This window comes from Ammodytes marinus, assembly GCF_949987685.1.
Source record: "Ammodytes marinus genome assembly, chromosome: 11".
In the NCBI taxonomy this organism is placed as follows: domain Eukaryota; kingdom Metazoa; phylum Chordata; class Actinopteri; order Uranoscopiformes; family Ammodytidae; genus Ammodytes; species Ammodytes marinus.
In genome coordinates this window covers 9,531,694-9,550,999 of record NC_137215.1, presented here as the reverse complement: position 1 = coordinate 9,550,999, position 19,306 = coordinate 9,531,694, and the positions used below count along the sequence as shown (strand labels likewise).

Below are 19,306 nucleotides of genomic sequence, written 5' to 3'. Positions count from 1 at the left end.
CTTGTGTTAACCCTGTTCCAAATAATAGCAACATGTTGGCCATAGCCTAATAGGCCTACTACATCACTTATATAATCATCTAGGTATTGGAGTCACATGCAATTTGAAATTCATTAGACTAAGGCTATATAGGCCTATGTACAGCTACTTTACTGGATTTATACACTAACATTAGCCTATGTTCATTGCTCATTTAACTGTGTTTTTTAATTTAAGTTGAAGTTTCTAGTTCCAGTTTCTTTACTTATGCACAACAAATAGAGGCGCAGTCGTTGGCAAGGAAATCCCTCCAACAATGCAATATACACAAATAATGTGTTAAGAGATACACACAAGAGGAGCTAAGTCATAAAGACAATAGTTCATAGAGACGTAATGTATGAAGTATAACATTACATATAGGCCTATAGTTAAATAAAATAAAATAAAATAAAATACTGGACAAATTAAATATTTGTTGATATTTTCTATTTGGTTCTTTTATTATAACAATTTTACATGTTAATTATTTTCTTGTTGTATGCTCTGTTCTATGTATCATTTGTATCGTAAACTGTATTTGGTACCATGCTGCATGGTGATTCTGCACTTTCTCGCTGCCTCTAGAGGGCGCTGTAGTTATTGAAACCTATCGCGTGGTCCTGCTGACTCTCCTTCTTTGGTGCTCTTGCCATGTTTGCGGAAGCTGGGTGACAGCAGCTGAGCTAAATGCTGAGCTAGCTGGGGGCTTGTGACATTTCTTTTCTGTGTGTGTCGTAGCTGTGTATTATAGTCCAAGATGAATCTACCAAAGGGACCAGATTCTCTGTGCTTCGACAAAGACGTTTTTATGAAGGTAAGGCATCGTTCACGTTTCGTTTGGTAAAGCGCTAACAATAGCTTGATGCTGCGAGTTGACTGTGCTTAGCTGTTCATACTGGATGCTCCTGTCTTAAACCCAGCTAATTAAGACCTCTATCGTTGCCATATTCAATGTTGTAAATATCGTACAAGTTGTAACGTAACGTTTACGTTATTGTACATTATACACAGTCCTCAAGCAAACGACGTGTAATAACAGGACTCCTACGAGTCATTAAACGGTCTTCATTGAATAAGTTCATCTTAAAATGACGCGTTCATCGACAGCAACCTGTGCTGTTATCCACATTATCTGGTCTCTGATACGAATCAGGTAAACTATATTCTGTAATTAATTACATACATGTACGTACTCAGATGAGATGCTTTGGGAGCATCCAGCAAGTCTTGTATGTTGATTTCCATTCAGACGTTTGCCCCAGTTTGCACATCTCAAGCATTGTAGGCTGTTTTTTTTTCTTTTTGTAAAATTGGTGTTTATTCATTTTATCCAAGTGGTATTTAAAAATACTTCAGTAATACTGGATTGTTATAGTATGCATTGCGTTCAAGCCAGACAACTGATAACCAATAGCCATTCAGTTAATTGGTAACTTTGTCTGTCAGACTGCTCCTGTGTTAATCCATCTGTCTAGTAATTATTTGACAAAGATGGTCAATTCTTGCAAAGTCTTTTTCATTAAGTGCTCTTTCAGAAAAATCGTCAATGTTACTATCTGTACGGACACCACAGAAAATGTAAAACAATTAAAATGAAATGAGAATGTTACTGTATGCATGGCTGATCATCTTGGACTGCTTACCAAATATGTCAATGTCCTTTGGTCCGTCATCTGATCTTGTGTCTGTATTGTCTCTGTCTGCAGGATGACTTTGACGTTGACCAGTTTGTGGCCGACTGTCGGAAGCAGGTCCAGCTGGAGGAGATGAGAGAGGACCTGGAGCTCTACTATAAGCTGCTGAAAACTGCCATGGTGGAGCTCATCAATAAAGACTATGCCGACTTTGTTAACCTCTCCACCAACCTGGTCAGTTGTTATTAATGTTGCCCAGCAGCATCACCCCAACAGGGGTTGTATATTTATTTTGAACTTTACAACCAGAGGACAGGGATGACACCTAGACAAATGATCTTAAAATGTCTAAAAGGCCAAATTGTCTAGAAAGTAAAAGACTTCGGTACATTTTTGGTATTGGTGTGTATGTTGACATAGCAATGAACTCCAGCAATAGGTCATTCTTTATTCAGTTTTATTAAATATTTTTTCTATGTTTTTGTCTATTATTTATAATGATTTAAATGTCAATTACGGATATTGTTCCAAATTAACAAAACGTGTTTGTGGTTAAATGTCATCTATCACAAAATACATGTGTGTATTATCTGTTATTAGAATCAGAAATACTGACATTCTAATGAAAAACGTAATACGTTTTTTAATAGAATGTCATCTAAATTGTATTATACAATATCCATAGGTGCCTCATCCTCAAAGGTTCTGTATCATTGGGCCCTTAATATGCTTTCCATAAATTAAAGGGTGCATACCACGCAGGTTTCCATTTGAAAATAAACCTTATAGTGTAAAGGTAGACCGTTTGCTCACCTTTGGCCTCTGTTCCCTCTTGCAGGTGGGGATGGACAAAGCCCTCAATCAGCTCTCTGTGCCACTGGGTCAGTTACGAGAGGAGGTTATGGTATGTGTTCTGATGACGTATAATGTAACCTTTGATACATTTCTGCCACAGTATGTCTGTCTAATGCATGTCTGTCTCTCTGGCTGTCATCTTTGGCAGAGTCTGCGGTCCTGTGTGAGTGAGGTGATCCAGGCCATAGACAGCCAGCTATCCAAACAGGAAGATCTGCAGAACAAAAAGGTTTGGCCCCTTGTCTTTTCGTTTGAATTCATCTTTCCATCACATTGTATTCATCAGTAAATATGAATACAATATTTAAAGGTGTTGCTTCACAATGTCCTGTGATAAACAGTCTTTTGAATTATTGTATGGCAAAACCAGTTTTCCAAGACATCTCTCTTCTGTGGCACGATTTCAATTCATAGTTTTTTTGATCCTATCCATCAGGTGTGTGTACTGAGGCTGATTCAGGTGGTGCGCTCTGTGGAGAAGATTGAGAAGATCCTCCACTCACAGAACGCTAAGGAATCCAGCTCTTTGGAAATCAGCAGGTGGGAAAAGAAGACACACTAACAAACCAACTGAGATCATTAGCTAGTTAACCCTTCGTTGAGTGTGGATAGGCTTTTTATAAGTAATGGTAGCTTCTTGCAATATTTGTGTTTCACTATTTGGCTTAACCAGGTATCACAAATTGAATTCCTGTTCAATACATTTCAATGTTTATCTTTTTTTGGAGCGGCAGTGTGAAAAGCCTGATTTCTATTTTGTAATTTTGAGCAAATCATATAATTTAAAAATTATTATTATTATTATTATTATTATTATTATTATTATTATTATTATTATTATTATTATTATTATTATTATTATTATTATTATTATTATTATTATTATTATTATTATTATTATTATTTTAAGAGACACTGTAACACTCCAGAGCCTCTGATTGTTTGAGTTTGATCACTGCAGGCATGGAATACTCAACTTTCGTGCATTTCTGCCTCTCTTTCGTCTGTCTGTCTGTCTGTCTACATACAGTCCCTTGTTAGCAGGTCAGATCCTGGAGAGGATTGCTACAGAGTTCAACCAGCTGCAATTCCACGCTGTACAAAGCAAAGGCATGCCCCTACTGGACAAAGTCAGACCTGTAAGTGTCAATGGGCCAATCTGTCAGACAGCAAGTCAACAATCCAATGTGTCTGTCTGGCTAATCTTCTATCTATCCATCAGTCCTGTAATTAATTGATAATGATAATGAAGTGTCTGTGGTGTCCAATTAACAATTCTACCTTTTGCACAAGTATACAGGAAACGTCTCCAAAATATGTCATACTTGTATTCAATTTTCTTTTTAATATAACTATGTGACAGGGTTATTTTCTTCTGTGCCAGCGTATTGCAGGGATCACCTCCATGCTGCAGCAGTCCTTGGAGGGCCTGATGATCGAGGGCCTGCAGACCTCCAACGTGGACATGGTGCGTCACTGCCTCAGGACTTATGCCACCATAGACAAGACCCGAGATGCCGAAGCCCTGGTGGGACAGGTGCTGGTCAAACCGTACATGGACCAGGTAAAACATGCCACACAGGTTTTTCAATGAACAGTATATCCAAGAGCACGTCTGCCTTTTTTTTGTACACATGTTTTTTGATAAGTTTGTAAGCACATCCTTACCCGCCCTCTCCCCCTCCTTCTAGGTGATAGTAGAAGAGGTGGTGAAGTCGACTCCGAATGGTCTCCAGTTGATGTACTCCAGACTGTTGGAGTTTGTTCCTCATCACTGTAGACTGCTCAGAGAGGTGACAGGAGGAGCCATATCCGGGTACTGATGGTGTCATGGAAGCAAATTCCTTCAATTCATTCATTGTTTTAAAAACCTCTTGCGTCTACTTAATTAAAAAGCAAATCTGTAATATGTAGAGCCCGCGCATTAGAAATATTGACCACACATTTTTAGATATTTATTTATTGTGTTCTGTTTCTTTGTTTACATATTTATATATGTACCGTGCATCATTAACCTGACATTGAACATTGAGTGGCCTTTGAAGATAAAAAAAACCCTAAAACAATTATTACTCCTAGACTGTGCACATAGAAAGAATCTGTGTCTGCAGTAGTGACCAATGTAGATAATATCATATCATATTTTGAATGGGCTGTTGCTCCTTTTCTCCTCAGTGACAAAGCTGACAAAGTGCCGGGTTATGATTTCCTGGTGAACTCTGTTTGGCCGGAGATTATCAAAGGGATAGAGGAGAGATTGGCCTACCTCTTCAACGCTGGAAACCCCGACATATTCTTTGAGGTACAGCTGCACTGACACAGCCAGCGTGTGTGTAATTGTGTTGTATACTGTGACTGTCACATAATATTAGTTAGTTAGTTTAAGTAGTTTCACCTATGTGTGTGTGTGTGTGCTTTCTGTTGATTCTTCCAGCGTTACAGTGCGAGTATGGAGTTTGTGCGGATGTTTGAGCGTCAGTGCAGCTCACAGGCCAGTGTGAAAAAACTGAGAGTTCACCCCTCGTACACCAGCTTCCACAACAAATGGAACCTGCCTGTCTACTTTCAACTACGGTACGTATCGCCTCAATATACTATGTACAGTAGACCCCCTGTGTGTGAGTTAAACAAAGTAACGAGAAAAGGGAATTTTATTTGAGAATCTGGAAAATAGCGCGTGGGTGGGAGTTTCAAGCAGAGCGATGACAAGAAGCAGAATGTCAGTCGAGGCTGTGTGTGTGTCAGTGGATTACTAAACATAATCAATAAACATGAGACTGGACCTTGACTGACTGACCATTGATCTGCGTGGAAAAGTAAAGAAGTTGTTGACTGTTTGTCAACCTCTTCTCACGTCCACACACACACCCTAAAGATTAGTGCTCATGTTCTCATTTTGCAATAGTCCAAATTTTCGGAAAGTCCGAAATGTACAGTCCACACAGTGTTGTTTCACGTCATAGAAATAAGCAGATTGACACACACATTGATTGTTTTGTCCTTATCATCTCTGCACGTCTCTCCTTGTTTTTCAGATACAAGGAAATAGCAGGGAGTCTGGAGAATGCCATAAGTGATAGACTTGAGGCAGCAGCACGTAGGAATATTTTCTCTATTATGAATGTTATTGTCATCATTGTGTGCCTAATACTTCATCCTCAGTAACTGTTGCTTTTGTGTGTGTTCATGTCCAGCTGGCAGTGCCTTCCACCTGCAGGTATCTGAGGTGTTGTGGTCTTGCCTGGTGAGATGTTGGTCTGACAAAGTCTACCTGTCACCTCTGGCCCACCGCTTCTGGAAGCTCACGCTGCAGCTCTACGCACGATATGCAATGTTTCTTGATGAGGTAAACTTAAACCGGTAAAGGACTATAATGCTTGAAAAATTATTTTCAAGTCTGACAAAGATATGCCAATGAGTAACCATGTTATGGGTAGGGCTGGTTATCAAAGGTCAATACTTTTTCGGTACCGACCGAAATGACTCAATACCATCAAGTATCGAAAAATGCAATCAATCTACAGATGTAAAAGTAATGGCTGTGTGGAGCTGCAGTGGCACAGGAGATATGAATGTGTGGTAATCTAAAGGCAGTTACTAAGTTTGTAGCTAAATTAAAGTTTGATTTATTGATATTTTGTAGTTGCTGTTGTTTTTTTACGATAATGTGTAAAGTCATCTTGTTAAATCTAATTTCATAAAATTGATATCGAAAAAAAGTATCGTTCAGGAACCGGTATTGAAGTCTATGCATCGTCATCTGTAATATCGAAACATTTTGAACGATACGCAGCCCTAGTTATAGGTCTTGTTCTTGAACTTGTTGGACGTCCACACAGGTCCTGACTAAGTCTCCATCTGCGGAGGTGACTAAAGAGCCCACCAGGCCTCTGCCCAGCTCAGCCTCCTCCACCTCCAGCCGAACGTCTGTGGACGAGGGCGGCAGCGAGAGCGGGAGTCCTGCCTCCCTGTCCACCAAACAGCTGGTCTACATTGCTGCTGACATACAAAAGCTGCAGGAGAAGGTGGTGCACACGTACAAATCAAATAATAAAGTATTCAAATATATACAGTTCTAATTTATTTACATATATTTGGGCTACTTTTGGCTTGAGCTAGTGACAATGTAACCCTTTTTGAGAATTTTGCCATTGTTTCCAATCTCATGGCCTGCTTGTGTTTCTCCTAGATCGCAGAGTTGTCAGAGATGGTCAGACAGCGGTTAGAAGCCATTGGATACAAAAACTTTGCTACTGTGGAAGGTGAGGCACCCATACACTGCACATTTGCTTGATCTTACAAAATGGTTTGTCAGGAAATGAGGAAGAAATGTGAAGGAGGATTTGAGGACTCTCTTAGGCATGCACAGTGCACTAGTATAACACCTGTTATGAAGCATAGGATGTTTCTCTGACTAGAAACTGCGATACTAGTGTAAATTCAAATGCTTTGGAATATTTCTTGTAAATCTTATGGATGCAGATACTGCACTGAATCTACTGTGGTCTTCTTTTTAATGGAAAACACACATCAATGAAAGTCTAGTGTTCACTGACATTTCAAAATGTAACAATTCAATCCCCAATAGGCATTTGAGCATGAAATGTTCAAAGAGAATATATAAGTCACAAAATGTCAACATTCCACAAATGCTGGCTTCCTTGATCACCATCTCTGGCCTGAAGGCAATGCTTATTCGGACCGTGTGTTTTTTAATTTACGCGTTCTCTCTTCTACGTCAGATGCACTGTCAGACTCCAAGGCCTGCCTGTCAAGTAGTGTTCCCACTCTGAACACCAGGATGACCCAGCATCTGACTGAACGCTGCTGCCGCTTCCTGAAGAGCGCCTCTGAGGTTCCACGACTCTACCGCAGGACTAACAAGGTCAGTGAAGCTGCAAACACGAGAACATACATGTTTCTCATATATTTCAACATATCTTGGGGCGAACGTAAGGATTTCTTGCTGCAGACAAAACCTGGAGGGCTAACATCCTTGGAACTGTGTTGTGGCATTTCATTTCATTTCCAGAATCACTGACCCCAGCTTTAAATGCTTAATATTTCCCGTTTTGTAATGCATTGACCAGACAGATACAGTACACAGACACACTAATAATTGTAAAGACATTTAGATCAGGTTTTTTTTCATATTTTCCTGTACTTCAGGGCATACTTACATTAATTCACATAAAGCAATTTCAAGATATATGACAACTGCATAGCTCTACATAAAGAATATGAAGTTTGGTGCTATTGTGATGGAAAGGTTTGGACAAGAATCATATCACCCATCTCTCAACACATGCGTGTATTGAAATGGATATCTCTTCATGACCGCCATGTTTGTGAAAGCCTCAGTGTGCATACAACGTGTGTCTTCCTGCCTGAACAGGATCTGCCGGTGCGTGCTTCAGCCTACATGGACAACGCCTTACGCCCGCTACATCAGCTGCTGACTGACTCCACGGGGCTGGTCACTCCCGCTACTGCACAAGAGTGGCTGCGAGTGACACTGTCTGACTGCACACAGAGGTAAACTAACACACACAAACAAATACACACCTGTAAACATGAATAGACCCAGGTACAGTACCAGTGTTGAATAATTAGAAAGCAGGATGTTAACCGAATCAGCTTTACAATTTACTAAAAAATTAAATGTATTTATTTCTGACATTTGTATTTAGTTCATTTTCTACAGATTTCTTGAGTACCACAACGTCGGTTAACCCCTTACATTTTTTAAATGTGTCTCGTGTTCAGGTACTATGAGACCATTTCAGAAGTGCTGAGCTCAGTGAGAAAGATGGAAGAGAGTCTAAAGCGGTTGAAGCAAGCCAGAAAGGGCGCGACCACGACTCCCACGGCGGGAGCAAACGGTGGACTCACAGACGACAGCAAGATCCGACTACAGCTGGCCCTGGATGTGGAATACCTGGGGGAACAGGTAGGGTGGCATGTGTGGAGACTAGGGGTCATCCAAAATAACTTTGATTTGATTTGCTCTCTCTTACACTGCTCTGTAATGTTATGCATTTCAGATCCAGAAGATGGGTCTTCAACCAAGTGACATCTCCATGTTCTCAACACTGATGGACCTTGTCAGAGAAGCCCGAGAGCTTGCCGAACAGAACCAGTAAAAAGTGGACTCCACACAGTAACTGAAACCCGCTAACATCCCTGCATTTCCTTGTGATGGAAATGGATCAGGTGACAGTTTTACAATGACCAGACCAGGAAGAATGTACGAAGAACTGACACTACTGAAATCCTTTTGTACACGTCTATGTTGAATGTTGTCCTTAAAGCCACAGCACACAACTATTTCAACAGCCGGACCCTGCCAGGGTTGCGTCTGGTCAGGCTGTATTGTTGTTGGGAGCAGCAGAGAAACAATTGGGACTGCATCAACATTGGTTCTGCTGTATGCAATGTGAACTTAAAGGGACGGCAGGGTACTTGGTTCATGAAATATTTTTTTTATAAAGTGACTAATGCTGGTGACATGCACCACTCTATAGAAAATAATTGTACTGATCATATGTTGGGCTGCAATGTTGTTGCATAACAAGAGAGTGAGAATGCCAATCACACAATATTCATCTAATTTCTGCTACTTGGTGAAGGATTCATTTGAAATGAAGAAGTCTAAGTGTGCAACATGTTTATTTTTTGGGTTAAACTGTATAATGTAAGCTAAGTGTTTAATATAATCTAATGGAACTTTGGGAATAGATAACAAACTTTGAACGTAGAATTTGTGCATTTGAATGCAACCTTAGTTACAGATTGTCTCATTTGCAGAGGGCTACATTACAAAGAAAATACAGATGTAATTTTATGAAAGGTAGTGCATTGTTTGTCAGTCAACTACTCAATGTTCAAGTGTATGATTTTCTGTTTTTTAAACATGAATTTATTTTAAATTCAAAGTGATTTACCTGTTTATTCTTTGGGTTGCAAAGTTTTATTGATCATGGCAGAAGCAGTGGTGGAATGTCACTGATTAAATTCAATCAAGTATGGTACAAAATGTAAGTATTTGTACTTAAGTCGTCCTTTTCACACCACTTTCTTTTATAGGGAAATATTTTACTATTCATTTATTTATTTATTTATTTATTTATTTATTTATTTATTTATTTATTTATTTATTTATCCGACAGTTTTTGTTACTTTTTTATGTATAAAATATACGAACAGCTTGTAAAAAATGTATTCTTATAAATTAAATTACCCCACAGTTTAAAAAGTAGTAACTAGTATCAAATAGTGGATTGACGCAATATAGAATTGTGAGGATCTGCTTCTTTCCCTATAAACTATTTTAATAATTTAAATTTAATTTTGAGTTTTGGACTATTGGTTGGACAAAACACATTTTTTTGGTTCTGGGTAAAAACAAAACAAAACAAACAAGGTAAACAATAGTTTGTTGCAGTCCTATACAAAAATCATTTAAAATTAGCTTCACCTCAGTTAGCAACAACAGTAAATCCTGCTTTAACATTAATGCATGAGTATTTAAAATGTAATTATATCATACTTAATAGTGTAACAGTCACAAGGGACATTTTTCTGCATTAGGGGAGACCGGGGTAAGTAGGCACACTTTTTACTCTAGTGAGAATTGCTCATCACCTAAACATCTTTCAATAGTCATTCCTACATTAAATTGAAGTTTAAGGTGTTGGCTTGAAATGTGAACCCCTCACTTTTTCTAACTTATTGTAACAAAGAAGAAATGTACCATCAAAGGCACTCTAACACATTGTGACAACCATTAAGACCAACCTACTGTATGTAACAACATAAAGAACAAAACAAATAGGTCTAACAATAATAGCCTACTCAACTAGGATATACACATTCACTATCTGAGTTTTTTTTTTTTTTTTTTTTTTTTAACCTTTATTTATACAGGTAAATCCCATTGAGTCCGGAGACTCTTTTGCAAGGGAGACCTGTTCCCATTTACACGTTACCATTCACACACACATTCATACACCGATAGCAAGCTAACTATCGACATTCACACGAGGCAAGGTGGGTGAAGTGTCTTGCCCAAGGACACAACAACTATGACACAGGTGGCAGGGCGGGGATCGAACCTCCAACCCTTTGATCATCGGCCGACCCGCTCAACCAACTGAGCCACAGTCGCCCCACTGAGTTACAGTGATGGCAAATGTAGGGTCTGCTCACTCTAACTAAGCAGAGATTGTGTGCCCACTGGTTGCACATACAACACTTCTCCCTTACCTCCCCTGAATGGGTGCTGGAGAATGTTTCCATACAAACCAAACACAAACTATCCTCTTAATCTGATGAAGATTCCTCCTCCTGTCTCTTTCTCGTCTGTTTCTTCTTCCCCAGCTGGGGTTGAGTGCACTGGGGTGCAGTAGCCTTGGCAACTGGTCTAGTTTGGGATGCACTGGGTTTTGATTTTGTTGCCCTTTTTCTCTTTTGCATGTTAGCTGCCTTTCCTGCTCTATTCTCTCCTTCTCTGGGGTGTCAGTGAGGATACAGCTTGACATTTTCCTTTGTTATTGGGTTCCTTTCCTGGCTGTGACAACAAACCCCCCAACAAATGTGATGACCAACTCCAACTGGAATTTCTTGCTAGCATCAATGCCAACAACCATCTGACAACTAATTAGCTTGCTAAAAACTATCTAAACTATAGCTTACCCTTCACACTTTTTTAGGGTAACAAGTGTTTTGTTATAAACCCATTGTGTAAAAGCCTAGAAGAAAAATACTGAGGAGCTAAATATTTTCAATTTGACATGAAAAACACAAACAGCCCTCTCACCTCAAATTCAGCAGTCTAACTCCAAGGAAGACTATGTAGGTGACCTCTGATCCCAGTTCTGGATATTTACATACCAAAATTTAACAGACAGCGCCTTCTGGTTCCGAGATGCGACAACCTACCCGTGTGACAAATTACCCCGTTCTCCCCTACTTTTACATTTAATACTTTGAAGGAAATATTCCTGATTAGATGAGACTACTTTTACTTACTTCACCTTTTCAATGCAGGACTTGAATTGTGAGTGTGAGTGTTTTTGAGATTCTGATATTATAACTTTAACATACAAGTAAATTATTATTGCATAAAGTAATATACTTTTTATGCACAGAAAATGAAGTAGTAACTATGAAAGGCAAGATTTTTGAAACAGGACGAGAAATATACACAAATTCGATTTATCAAGACATAATTAAAAAGGCAAAAAATGTGTGGTTTGCAGTAGTTGATTAAATACTTAAAAAAATAAAAGAAAATAACTGATTAATTATTCTGTTTTTTTATCCCAATTTCTATAGCTACTGCCAGTTATAGGGGAAGGTGGGGTGATTTGTGCATTTTGGAAGTTGCAAAACCCATTGTTTCTAGAAAACCGTGGAAGAAATTGGAAATGTGACCACATATTTAAGAAGAGCCATCCATTTGACTCATCCTGTAAAGAAGGGAGACACAAGGAATAAGATATAAGCACATTTAAGCTCAAAAAACTGTGTTTTGCCTTTCAAAGTAAAATTTCCATGATCAAGGTTTTTTGATTATTGTGTCTGAACAATTATAGACACGTTTGAAAACATTTGACACATGTTTTAGTGCTTTGGTATGCTACACTTTGAGTCTATATAATTAGCACAATGTCAACCCTAAATTGCTGCATCATGCCTATTATCCAAAATTCTGGGGATGGGGTGATTTGTGCGCAAGGGCCTGGGTGAGTTATAAGTAAGTAAGTAAGTAACATGTATTTATAAAAGCACATTTATGACAGTTTGCACTGTCCAAAGTGCTGTACATAGTGCATTCAGTAGGTAAACAATGAAGGTAAAATAACAATAACCAAAATAAAAGACGTAAAGCCCATACATCCACATAAACACAGATAGTAGTGCAGAGGTAAGTAAGTAGTGCAGAGGTTAATGGGGAGGAAACACCAGGGTGTACATATGGGTTTTGAGCCTTGATTTAAAGGCAGAAATGTAGGGGGAATCACATTTGTCAGGTGGCAGTTGGTTCCACAAGCACGGAGCAACTAGTGCAAAGTACATTTCTGAGAGTTGTGCCAGTGGCATGGCTGTATACGCTGGTCACCAAAAGAAAGTGATTGTCTACAGTAGCTCAGAAGAGAGTGACATCTCAATTCCACTTAACGACACCACTGATGAGAGTTCAGATGGCCAGAAAGATGATGATGGTGACTTTGTCATTGGGGTGATTTGTGCGACAAGACAACTTTTTTTCCGAAAGCTATATTTCTTAAACAGTTTATTCCAGATCCAAAGTTTTTATTGCCAGGGATGCACAACATCCTGAAATATATGTACATATTTGAGTTGGAGACATAACTGTCAAGGCCTCACTTTAAAATCACTTTGAGTAAAAAGTTGCACAAATCACCCCACCTTCCCCTATTTGTTAAGTAATCCCTAACCAAAAAATGTAATAAGCTCCAAACTTCAGCATTTTCCTGAAATCCAGTTTTGGAGGCTTCCTGCTCCTGTTTATTTTAATTCTGATCTGAAGAATGGAAGTGAAAGGACAAAACAATGACATTTGAACTGTATTGGGATACAAATGTTTTATTACAGCAATCACAAATCGTAACAAAACAAAAATAAACTCTTAGTTACAATATACAACATAATTAGTCATTCCTCATAGAGACTCATGGTTACTGTACCTACTCTACTGAAAAATGCTGTACAGAGAACTGTGCTATAATAGATTTGACAGAAAACAAATGTTAGTTTTTTAACAGGCTGCTTGAGAACAACGCAACTTTTAAGTAACAGGTTTTTATAAATACTGTGTTCAAAAATCAGCTAGCTTATGAACGATAACTACAACACTGTTCAATATTAATAGACTCCTCTTGGTTGAGGTTGTGCTCCCTTCCTCCTGTCCTGTACAGAATGTGGCCATTACTTCAGTTGAAAAACAAAGGTATGATCTAAATGCGATGTCAGTCAAATGATTTATTTCAACACCTGCAGAAACTCAAGCTGTAGGCGATGAAGTACATTGTAAAGAAATGGGCCTGCTACGGTGGACATGTTTTAATGTCAGAGGTTTCTGTTAGCTTTAAGTACTATATAACTCTAGAGGGTGGGGTTGGTGATCTTGCCCAGCATGAGGATGGCGTTAGAATCTCCTTCTATGACGGAGAAGAAGAACGGCCGGTTGATGGTCAGTTTCACAGAAATGCCCGATTCCTGGATCTTCTCCTGAGGTTCTGCTCCTTCCTCTGACATCTCAAACATAACCTTGTTGACCACCTGGGAGGAGACAGAAATCAGTGAATGATGCACAAACACAGTCTCGACCAATAATTAATTTTTAAAATAAATTGTATGACAAGTTGACCACTCATCTACTTTACCTTATCTACAGTGAAGGGTTTGATGTTGCTGATTTGGTTGAACTCAGCCTGGGAGCCCAAAAGTATGTCCTCCATTTCTGGATCCATCTGGGTCAGTAGGTCACGAAGATCATTCACAAAGGAAATGGAGAACTTTGGGAGTGACAGCTCCAGCAGACTGGGTGGATGGACAACAGGGGAGGCAGGATTACATTTTTGAAATGAAAAGTACTTGAACTAACATTGGACTATAAGTAAAGTACTCACCCTTCTTGGAGGCTCTGGTGCCAGTCAGACATGACGTCAGTGCGCAGTTTAGACTCTATGTCATGGAGGTTTGCTCCTTCATGGGGCATGACCAGCAACATGTAGGACCGCTTGCTCAGAGATAGCTTCACAACTGTGCACCGCTGTACCTTCATGTTCACAAAATAATCAAATATCAAGGAAAAATCCAGTCAATCAGATTTCAGCAAGCTCACTCACTTAACTACATTGGTTTAATATCCAACAACAGAAATGCACAAATTGATTAAAAAATTGCTGTACAAAATGAGTCTATTTAACTCAGATTTACCTTATCATTCAGGAAGTAGTACTGACCCGTGTGGGTCATCAGTTGGGCCATCACTGTGGTTGTGGCATCCACATAAAACTCCTGCAAGGAGGTTTTCTCGGGTTGGAAGGCTGTCTTCCAATTGCCTAATCGGACACAATGAGAGAACACAGTTATTGTACTGCAAGGTGGTGCAATAGGTGAGAGTACTCTAAACATTGTTATCTGCAAGATTGCATTTTGGTAAATCAGCATATGTGGACAATCTAAGCTCTGAGAAATAATTGCAAATCCGGTCGTGATCATAAGTGGTCCAGTATTTTCTATATCCCTCAACAATGAAAAGAGAAAAATTAAAAAAGTATTTTACACATCTGCAAACTGTTATCTATTCAATGACAATCTTTGGTGCCACAGACTTAGGTATTTAATATTACGATCCTAGCATTGTGAAAAAGATTTTTAAAATCTAAAGATTTGATATCTGTTAACGTTGCACTCCTAAAATGTTATCTTTGACTTCAAATTAAGAATCACAGTTCTCCTTTAGAATGAACTAAACAAAGGTCTGAACAAAATAGAGGTGCAGAGACAGACCTTGGAAGTTGAAGGAAGTAATAAACAGAAGGTCGCTGCTGGCATTTAGATCCTTGAAGATGCTCTTCACCTTCCCATCCGATGTCTTGTCCACAAAGCTGTTCACCAGCTGCTCTGCCTCCTGAGGTTTGGAGAAGTCCACGCCACGGATAAACGATGAGTCTGAGAAGTCCTGTGTGCCTTGAACAAAGTCCTCGGATAGTTGAGCATCCTGTCGAGTGAAGGCCCACACCTGGGTAGTGATCTCAGCTTTAAGATCACTATCATCGTCCACCAGAGAGTTAATGCTCTGCAGGGTCTTGAGAACTTTGTGTCCGTCCACGAGGGACACACAGTCCTCTGGGTCGGTGCCACTGCTCAGGCCCATTAGAAGCTTGAAGGAAAGAAGGGAAATTTACAAGACCTGATAACCATATAGATGGTTAGGACTGTATCAACTTTGTCGAATCACTTTTTGTCAAAATCTGTGAATATCTCCTCACGATCCCCTACCTATCCCTACTGTGTGTGTGTTGAAAATACATCTGGTGTCAATACACAGCCTAGGCTCTGTATACTGGTAAACAAAGGGTATGTAAACAAAGCACAAACACTGTAGCCAGCAACATAGCCATTAACAGAGACAAGGGTGTGTATCAACACTGGATTTTTTTTTCTGGTAACTAATCGTAAGGAGATATTCACTGATTTTGACGAAAAAAAATAATTTGATAACAAGCATTCTCCAGAATCGCTGACTCCACCTTTAACACAAGGCAGATACTGTATACACAAAGTAAACTACCACAAAGCTATAATGAAATATGTCTTTTTTGCAAATCCCCTCTCACACCATGCTCCAGAGGGGGTCTTCGCACAGGGTCAGCCATAGTACAGTACAGCACCCCTGGAGCAGTTATGGGGTTTCAAGTGCCTTGCTCAAGGACACAATAGTAAGAGATGGTGGGATCGAACCAGCAGCCTCTCCAATGGCCCCTATTTCCTCTAGTTAAGGGGCTTCTTTTTCTTTTCGTCTCAACAATTAGAACAAAATGCAAAAGCAAATACCTGAAATGAGCTGGCTGTCTTCTTGGATGCTCCCAGGTAGAAGGTGACGAGGGATCCGTAGGTGTTGACGGGGGAGAGGAGGATGTTAGTGCTTTGCTGCTTGCTGCTGAGAGCCTGATACATCCTCAGGCCTAGAGAGTTTAAGAGCTCGGCCAGCACCGCCGTCCTCTCCGTGATGTTCTGCCTCTGGGCCTCCAGTTCTGACGTGTCTCTGCTGTCCGCTGTCAGGACTTCTGGATCCAGGGGGGCCACAGGGAGGGTCACCAGGGGCTTGGAGGCCTGGGCCTGGAGGGTCTCACAGCTGACATTCTCAGCGGCAAAGAGATGGAAGGGGTGAACGTAGACGCGGTTGGCGTGGCATCCCGAGTGGTAGCAGCAGACTAGGAGGGCTACAAGAGGCGACCACAGAATCTGCATCTTACCGTTTTTGTTTTTGTAGTCCCTTTAAATGATTCCTTCTGTGGAGGGAAACAAGATATTTTCTTTACTTTGCAAAGATCAACTGCTGCCTCTTGAGTATAGCATTGGGTGGCCCTGTGAACGGCACATCACTATTAGTAGGGTTTTTGGTGAGAAAGGTTTTCTATGTCTGAAAGGATTGGCTAGAAGGAACAGTGGACATAGAGAGGCATGTCAGTGACAGATTGACTGCTCTTTGTGTGTGTCCCTTTCCTGCTGGTCAGTGAATGAGAGCAGGCATTACCCTCTGCAACAGAGGGCGCATTGATAATGAAGATGCATCAACGTGAATTTGCATGTGTTCCCTGACTAAAATTAGATGAATGTTTCATTTATATATTGTGTGGTTGGATCCAGTTAAAGCAGCCTTTGGATTGGTGAAACAAACAAGATGTGCTTTGGCAGTCATCCAACAAGTTCACATGCTGAAGACATAAAAACTAGACTGGACACACACGTATTGGGAAATATCCCCCACTCAACAAATCTGGCTATAATGATCTAAAGTTGATAAATAAAGTTGAAAAAACTAGCTTTTACACAAACATACACATACACACACACACACACACACACACACACACTGCAGTGGGCAATCTAAGTTGAACTGACAACTTTCCCTCCCTTTTTAACACTTTTTATGCATTAACCTGGCTGTCCGCAAAAGAAAATTCATTGTCTGAGTGCTCTTATGCAAAAATAGGACTTTATCTTTTGAGTCGAATGTGCAGAAATTTGGACTGATGGACTCTTGAAAGAGATGAGCAAACACTAGATTTTCCTCTATTTGGACATGTACCCCAGGACGTGGCCTTGGTCTATTGTCAATAAAACCAATGGACTCAAATGGTCCCACCTGTATACCCAATGACTGGATCATGTAGGTAAAAAATATACCTGGCTGATTCATACACACTGATGTTGTCTTTCAAGATCAAGAATGTTGACTATTCAGAAAGTATGGGATTCATAATAACCTTGTCTTCAAGTAGAAATACTAAGGAAATGATTTGAACATTGAACATTTCTAACGAGACAGTTTGAACAAATTGCCATATTTTACACAAGTTTTAGACCCCTAGAACTGTATTTTGAGGCATTTGCACAATAGATTAGATCATTCCAATCAGTTGAACTCTTAACTCAAACATTTCCCCCTCATTCCTGACAGTTTTTACAACATTTACAATCAAAAAGGCAGTTACTGGGATAAAGTTAAAGTGTCTTCTTACCGTGTGTCTGCTTTTGCTGCTGAGTGAGAAGCTGAGTGAAGTCCTGCCTCCTCTGCTCCCTTACTTTAACCCTGCCAGCCACTGTGCACCCACTCTGGTTACTGATTAACCAAAGCAGCATTGAGTCAGGGGCTCCTGCTGCCATGACTCACAGCTGGCTTTGTACCGGCGTGCTACTGCTTTAGATAAATAAGTCTGACAGAGGGAAGAAAGAGACCACCATATGTCCCTCTGCATGTTGACTTTAGGAGAATGATGCAAGCGCTTCCTGGATGGGGGTAAAGGGAGAGCTAAACTTCTCACAAAGGCCGAGTGGGGAACCCGGAGGGACAGCCATGGCTTGTTTGTGTTAGCCATGTTTTGAGTGACTCAGAATGTCATCATCCTATTTTGGAGATGTTTATTTGTGAAGAGGGAATTTTGCTCTTGATAAACACATGTTCTCTGGAAATGTCCTCTACCTAGAGGGTCATTCAAGTATCAAGGAAACAAGTCCCAAACCTGGGTCAATTGAATCTAAATATGAAAAAATAAGAAGGAGAAAGAGGGGGACTATTGACTTTTCATTTTGCATTAATCATATTACTCTGCTGTTATTGTTCCTATGTTACTTATGTTTTCATCTCTATTAACTGATTCACTTCTAGTGTTTCACATTGTGATATAATCTATGCTCTGGAAAAAACCACTCCAAATATTCAGTGTCTCTCGTTTGACTATTTATAGGCATATGTTTGAGTAGAATGATAATTTTGGTTTTATACTATAAACTACTGACAACATTTCTACCAAATTCCCCACCAACATATTGTCATTAAGAGCATTTCCATTAAGTAATGTTGAGATGAACATTTAAGAAAATTCCAGATTGGTCTCTTAATTTTTTCCGGAGCTGTAGTAATATTCACATTAATAGTTCCATGTTATTAGTGCAGATTTACTGTTTACTATACATGTTCCATAATATTCGTTAAACTGCGTTAATTGATACCATGAAAGTTCTGCACACATTCCACTGACTTGTTTTTTGAACTTAATGAGAAATAACTAATATAATGCAAATAAATAAATGCAAATTGTATCAAACAAATCATTACTGTGTTGATTCCATCTTTCTTTCATGCCACTATCAAATTGTTAAAAAGGATGTTACAACTGGATTTAGAGGGATAACAAAACTCTATACGTGTCCTTGGAAAAGAAAGAGCAAACAAATTATAAATGTTCTTTATAGGCAGGTCAGGTGGACATTTTATTAAGTGATGTGGTTCATAATCACTATAAAAAAGGAGACATCCGTGAACATAATGAGGAAAATCCTTCACTCACACCTGATACAACAGAGCAAGGCACACTAGATTTTCTCACTAGAGATAATCAACTTGTCAGGTTTAGGGTTTTACAGCCCATGTATAAACATTGTTACAGCACTGATAATTTATGACATGGAATTTAGAGTCTGTAAAGCAAAAAATAAACACTGACGGACCAAAAGTCAATCAAACAGTAAGCAAT

General features: G+C 39.5%; 2 protein-coding genes across 2 annotated transcripts; one reads left to right on the top strand and one right to left on the bottom strand.

Moving 5' to 3' along the window:
* The first annotated feature begins 689 nt into the window (after positions 1–689).
* cog2 (component of oligomeric golgi complex 2) lies at positions 690–9,536 on the top strand. Its single transcript, XM_080037211.1, has 18 exons — positions 690–835; positions 1,728–1,889; positions 2,494–2,559; positions 2,659–2,739; positions 2,947–3,050; positions 3,541–3,649; positions 3,895–4,074; positions 4,202–4,326; positions 4,686–4,812; positions 4,945–5,084; positions 5,546–5,607; positions 5,705–5,856; positions 6,350–6,535; positions 6,700–6,772; positions 7,253–7,395; positions 7,906–8,045; positions 8,277–8,460; positions 8,555–9,536. The coding sequence occupies exons 1-18, from the start codon at positions 779–781 to the stop codon at positions 8,651–8,653; spliced, it is 2,190 nt and encodes a 729-aa protein (XP_079893337.1). The 5' UTR covers positions 690–778; the 3' UTR covers positions 8,654–9,536.
* A 3,982-nt stretch (positions 9,537–13,518) lies between these two features.
* On the bottom strand, positions 13,519–16,517 carry agt (angiotensinogen; the record flags this gene model as incomplete). The annotated part of the gene is made up of 6 exons (XM_080037189.1): positions 13,519–13,817; positions 13,922–14,078; positions 14,168–14,316; positions 14,478–14,602; positions 15,054–15,426; positions 16,101–16,517. 6 exons carry the CDS (start codon positions 16,515–16,517, stop codon positions 13,641–13,643), a joined length of 1,398 nt encoding a protein of 465 aa, XP_079893315.1. The 3' UTR covers positions 13,519–13,640.
* Between the last annotated feature and the right edge of the window lie 2,789 nt (positions 16,518–19,306).